Source organism: Pimephales promelas, chromosome 1 (genome assembly GCF_988280905.1).
Source record: "Pimephales promelas chromosome 1, fPimPro1.hap1.1, whole genome shotgun sequence".
NCBI lineage: Eukaryota > Metazoa > Chordata > Actinopteri > Cypriniformes > Leuciscidae > Pimephales > Pimephales promelas.
This window is the reverse complement of record NC_142769.1, coordinates 29,356,739-29,362,508: the sequence shown is the minus strand read 5'-3', so window position 1 is coordinate 29,362,508 and position 5,770 is coordinate 29,356,739. Positions and strand designations below refer to the sequence as shown.

The 5,770-nt window shown below is 38.9% G+C and overlaps 1 protein-coding gene across 4 annotated transcripts; it reads left to right on the top strand.

Moving 5' to 3' along the window:
- Positions 1–122: 122 nt before the first annotated feature.
- LOC120466991 (leucine-rich repeat-containing protein 14) lies at positions 123–4,867 on the top strand. Of its 4 annotated transcripts, none has more exons than XM_039655715.2 (5): positions 136–259; positions 428–511; positions 616–893; positions 1,828–2,694; positions 3,592–4,867. In XM_039655715.2, exons 3-5 carry the CDS (start codon positions 616–618, stop codon positions 4,169–4,171), a joined length of 1,725 nt encoding a protein of 574 aa, XP_039511649.1. In that variant the 5' UTR covers positions 136–259; positions 428–511; the 3' UTR covers positions 4,172–4,867. The 4 variants fall into 4 exon arrangements, with proteins under 4 accessions (XP_039511650.1, XP_039511649.1, XP_088985544.1 ...); XM_089129418.1 differs by having other exon boundaries at positions 145–259; positions 470–511; XM_039655716.2 differs by lacking the exon at positions 428–511 and having other exon boundaries at positions 123–259.
- The last annotated feature ends 903 nt before the right edge of the window (positions 4,868–5,770 follow it).

The following is a 5,770-nucleotide window of genomic DNA, read 5'->3' as shown; positions in this document are numbered from 1 at the left end:
TACCTAAAATCCTTATTTTGGGATGTGTGATAATTTTCGTTGTGTGTGTGTGTGTGTGTGTGTGTGTGTGTGTGTGTGGCTGTGTGCCAGGGCTAGTGGGATAGTCGCCAAAGAAATGATTTTTTTTTTGTGTGTGTGTGCGTCATCAAAGGGCGACTTCAGTTCAATCGTAAACATCAGACGGGGAGTCGGAGCAGCATAGAAAAACAATCCAGAGATAACAACACTTTGTAATATTCATACAGATCTCACATACCGGGTAATTGTATTTTACTTGCCGTTACTGATGTTCCACGTGGCATAATAATCTACAACCCGCTTATGGGTGAACATTTGTAATCATATATTTAGGTACTAGACATTTAAGACGCTTGCGAGAGTCAGATGCTTGTTAAACACGTCTATTAATTGAATGTAACATGTACAGGATTACAGTGTGGTGGGAAAGATAATTTTGTGGCTGCTTTAGAAACACCGAGGTGCTTTGGGGGGGCGTTCTTAAAAGATAAAGGTATTTGATCATTCTTTTTGTTTTTTTGTTTTTTAATCAATATGCTGCACTCTGCCATGATATTTGCGTGTCAAGTAACTAATGATCTCGGATGCCGTCCACAGATGGTCCTGTCGTTGGTGAACCTGTGCGCCCGGGAGGTAGTGAGCGACCACAGCTCTTCGCCGCATTGGTTAAGTTGTGTGCCGAGGGAGCTCTTCCGAGCGCTGCTGGACGCCGCCTTCTCTCACCGCCGTCCTCTAGCCGTCGGCGAGCTCGTCCAGCGGTGGCCTGAGCGGACACTGACTGTGGGAGACAGCAGAAGAGCGGTCCAGTGCCCTCCCAACCGCCTCTGCGTTCAGGCTCTGCTGCTGGCTGTGGTCAGGGGACTGACGGACAAGAGGTATGGATGTTATCTCTAAATTACCCCTTTTCATTTAAATGACAAAATGAGCTATGAAAGAGGCAAGGTCAGCACAGTGCCATATAATACTTAGTAATGAATTTCATCTTTACAGCGTGCCTTAATGTGATATGTCTCTGACCTGACAGCATGGATAAATATAGGTAGAAATGTCACTGATGCCCCCTTCAACCACACTGGCAGTAAGCATGTTAAAAGCACATGTGGATGACAAATAAATATATAGGTTATTGATTGGATGGTGACTTTTATTGTATATAAAAAAAATACAAATTAAATGCACACAAACACATTACCAATCGACAACAACAACATATATTTTTGTGTGAAAATTATTACTTTTTATTTTCAGGAAAAAGTGACAGTAAAGACATGTATAATATTGTAAAATATTTATATTTCAAATTGCTGTTATTTTGAACTTTTATACTTATCAAATAGTCTTGAAGAAAATGGGGAAACCATGATACATTTTTTTCAAGATTCTTTGATAAATAGAAAGTTCAAGGTAAAAGCATTTATTTGAAATGGAAATTTTTGTTATTTTGAACTTTCAATTCATCAAATAACTGTTCAACATTGAATAGTAAAACATTTTTCAGCAATGATTTCTGAAGGATAATGTGATACTAAAGACTGGAGTAAAAATGCTGGAAATCCAGCTTTACCATTACAGTAATATATGAATATTGTTACATGATGGATATAGTTGTAATATTTATTGATGTTGTTAAGAGTAAAAAGAAAAAGGAATGTCACCCTTTAGCTATTTCAATTTAATTTGAAAATATTTGTATACATGTGAGGGTGTATTATATACATAAATATCTCTCTCTCTTTCTGTGTTGGTTATATTAAGTTTTCTCTTTTTTTAAACATTATTTACTAGCTCTCTACCTGCCTCCCTTACCAGGTGTTGCCTGCAGGTGCTGGATCTCAGTGGACTTCAGTGTGAGGATGGGAGAGTTGAAGACTCAATGGGTGGATGGTCCCTCACTGTTGCCCTCTCCTCAATGGTGCTACAAGCTCGAGATGCAGCAGCCTTCAGGGCTCACAGGAGAGATTGTGAACGAGAGCGAAAAAGGGGGCTGGAAGCAGAGCGCGACCGGAGTGCTATAAAACGAGACAGGGGCACTGTAGGGTGCGGGAATAGTGGTGAAGGGAGTCAGGGAGGACACCAAGTGGAAGTAGTAGGGGAAATGGAGTGCAGAACTAGCGAACACACGTTACCAGAAGTTGAATCAGTGAAGGGTGTCAGAAGGAGGATGGAAATCCAGAGGAGAAAGATTTCATCTGAGGTGAAATCGAACACTAGCAGTAATAACGGTAGCTTATGTGACCAAGAATGGGACGAGGTAGCTGTGCTCCATGTCAGGGCTGACTTATTTATCAATTCTCGTTCCTGGTTGCGTGTCCGTGATGCCCTTAGTCAACTGGGACAATTGAAACTCCACTGCCGTTACCTTCGTGTGGAGGAACTCCCAGCATCCTCTATAGCTTCCTTATTGACTCTGTTGCCTCAGCAGGATCTTCTCGGGGTGGACCTCCGCTACTCCAGCCTTGGGGTGTCGGGCCTGGCCATGCTACTTCCATTGTTAGCTCCCTTCCCTCATCTTCACTCTCTCAGACTACATTACTGTAACTTGGACTTGCAACGCACAGAGCCTGGCCAGCAGGAGGCACTGCAGGACATGTCTAAAGGACTGGGTTCACTGAAGAGACTGCAGAGATTATGCCTGACTGCACTACGACTTCCAGGACACTTGCGCTTGCTGCTCAGGTACATACATATGTGGGTTTACATGGCTGTATTTGTCACACCTACTCATAAACTCCTACTGCACACACATTCTTTAATAGTTTTAGTCACAGGGTGAATGGAACTGATGCCCTGATTTCACATTTCAAAATGCAATTCATACATACTATGATGAATACATACCAATTCGTATTTCCATTTTTGGCATGCTATCAACACACATAATCGCTTTTCAGCGTGTTTATGAACGCCGTTGACTTAACGTTACATTACTGTATAAATAAATATATGACCTACCCCAACCCCGTCCCTAAACCTACCCGTCACTGGGGTTAATACCATTTATGAGTCTTTCCCTACAACCCTGCTTTGTTTCGCTCGGACATTTAACGGCGTAGACATACACGCATACACGCGGATAGCTCAAAATGCGTATAGATAACGCCACTTGACTTGAAAGTGATGTTTAGGCAAAAGTCATGATGCCATGTTGGGGATTGTCATATATCAAAATATCATAATGAAAAAAAATACACACACACACACATATGTATACATGTACAGTATATATATACATATATATAAACATACATATATATATATATGCTTTCAAATATGTATGCGCACATACATTATATGTGTTATAATGTATATGCATTATATGTGGTCAAATGAATGCATGTGAAACACATACACACATAACATGATTAACTAAATATTTTTTTCCATGTACATTTCTGAAATGCACTTTCTGTAAAGCTGCTTTGAAACAATATGTATGGTGAAAAGCGCTATACAAATAAATTTGAATTGAATTGAAAATGATCTTATTACTTTTTGCATTATATTTTCAGAGTCAAAAATGAATTTGAAAGCCCTTTTTTCAAAACCACATATCTATCGTTTTCTTGTTTGTAGCTCTCTTTCCCAGCCTCTGGAGGTACTGGAGCTGCCATACCTGTGCCTGACCTCCACTGATCTGGCCTACCTCTCCTGCAGTCAGCATGCTTCTTTCCTAAGAGAACTTGACCTGAGTGAGAACAAGCTTGATGAATCATCCCTGCCCTCTCTGCGTCGTCTCTTAGCTCAAGCTGAAAGCTCCATGTCTCAGCTTTCACTTTGTGGTTGTGGCCTCACAGACACTCTACTGGGAGCTCTTCTCCCCTCCCTGTCCTGCTGTCGGGCTTTACGTAGCTTAAGACTGGCCTTAAACCCACTATCTAGGACGGGACTTCTTTCCCTGGCCCGTACAGCAGCAGGAATCCCTTCTCTTCGTCTGCTTCTCTATCCCAATCCACTAGAGGATTATGAGCCTGGTCTGCCTGCTCTCCCCTCCAGTGCTCAGCTGCTGGACTGGCCTCTACTAGAGGAGCCTGAGAGCAGGGACTTGACGCTGAGGTTGCTGGATGAAGTTCTGAAATTGAGAGGACGCTCACGAGATCTTATTGTGACCTCTGACCTTCTGAAATATAGTCCAGACTTGACTGTGGATGACTAGGCAGTGAATGTCTCAGAGCTTGCTCTCATAAACATTTGACAATCAAAACTATGATTAATCGAGTACTCTCAGTTTATATTACTTTTAACCACTCATGAGGAATTTACTCGTGGTTCCGAGATTCTTCATGAAAAGCAAACCTAGGCTTGGACATTTTCTTATAAAAAATCAATCATAGCATTATATTGTATGCAGCATCTCATATAAAAGGATTTTGATTTTGCATATGGCTTTGCTGCCTTATACCATGTGTATGGCCTGCACTGATGGAACAAACTAAGACACCTCTTTAATTTTTTTTTTAAACTAAACTTGTTGACTTCATTTTCTCAATGCTGGATGAAAATGTTCTGGTTCAATTCTCTGCTCTAGCCTCTATTGCCAGTCTAATTCCATATGTTACATGTCTCTTGAAGATAATCAAGACCTAAAGGAAGGCATAGTTTTCACAGGAATAAAAAAAAATAGTTTCAAACCTGTATTGTTTAATGACTTGATTAGCTTCATACAGAACATTCAGAAAAAGAAAAAAAAATCTTTAATTACTATAATGTTCAAATAATATTCACAGACAATTACAGGGTTCCCTACAGAGTAGTCTCTGTATTTAGTTCAGTTCAGTTAGTGTTTGTTTGTTTGTTTGTTATCCTGCCTGTATATACCTGAGTAATATATAAGTAAATCGTTTGTATTGGAGCCTTTGGACTTTGAGTCTTCTACCCAAACCACACTGTGACAACTGCCATCATTTTTAAATAAATCCAAAACAATACTTCCATCTAAACCAATTGTCCATAAAAAATAATTTGTTTCAGACTAAAATGTTACAATTATTCCACAATTTCGGTTTTAGGCAGAAAAAAATTGGACATAATTATGTCCATGCAGCTAAAGCTTTTTAATGAGATTTGTCATTTAGAAGGGATGAAATTTCATTTTAAAAGATCTAAGTCACTTAATCTATGAAATATGGCAGTGGGGATATAGTACAGTAAAAATTCTAAAGAAGCTAACTAATTCTTTAAAAGTCAAGACTTCAAGCCCAACCTCAGCACAGATTTTCTAACTTTGTGCGATTTGTTCTTCCAGATAAAAGTGGTGAATAATATTTTGTTCATGTCGGCACAGATTTAGCCACAAAAAAAATATATATATATAGATAAGGAGGAATAGACACAACGCCACGGTGCAGACATACAGATTCTTGGCTTTAGATATAAGAACTCTACCATAGATTGACAGGTCTCGTTGTAGCCAACAATTAAAAATAGTTCTAGTAATTATTATTGTTATTATTATTTTAGGTGAATTATCTATTATTATTTTCATTATCTATTATTATTATTTTTATTTTTATCTATTATTATTTTGTCTATCTATTATTATTTTAGGCATCAATCTATCTTTGATAAGAAAAATCATCAATACTTGACACATTCTTTCACAGCAGGTATATTATGCATAGATGATTCTTGAGCATCATAATGACCAAATATTTCACTAAAAAAACAGGGAAATGGGGCAACCTTGACATACTCCTCTGTCACAATTAAAATGTTTCGTAGTTTGCAAACCAACCAGAAGAGTTGGTCATTATAA

Bases quoted from the DNA above. Each gene is read 5' to 3' on its own strand.
- LOC120466991 (XM_039655716.2), top strand. From the start codon at position 616: ATGGTCCTGTCGTTGGTGAACCTGTGCGCCCGGGAGGTAGTGAGCGAC. The intron at 894-1,827 runs GTATGGATGTTA...CTCCCTTACCAG, and splicing joins AGGGGACTGACGGACAAGAG to GTGTTGCCTGCAGGTGCTGG. The intron at 2,695-3,591 runs GTACATACATAT...TCTTGTTTGTAG, and splicing joins CACTTGCGCTTGCTGCTCAG to CTCTCTTTCCCAGCCTCTGG.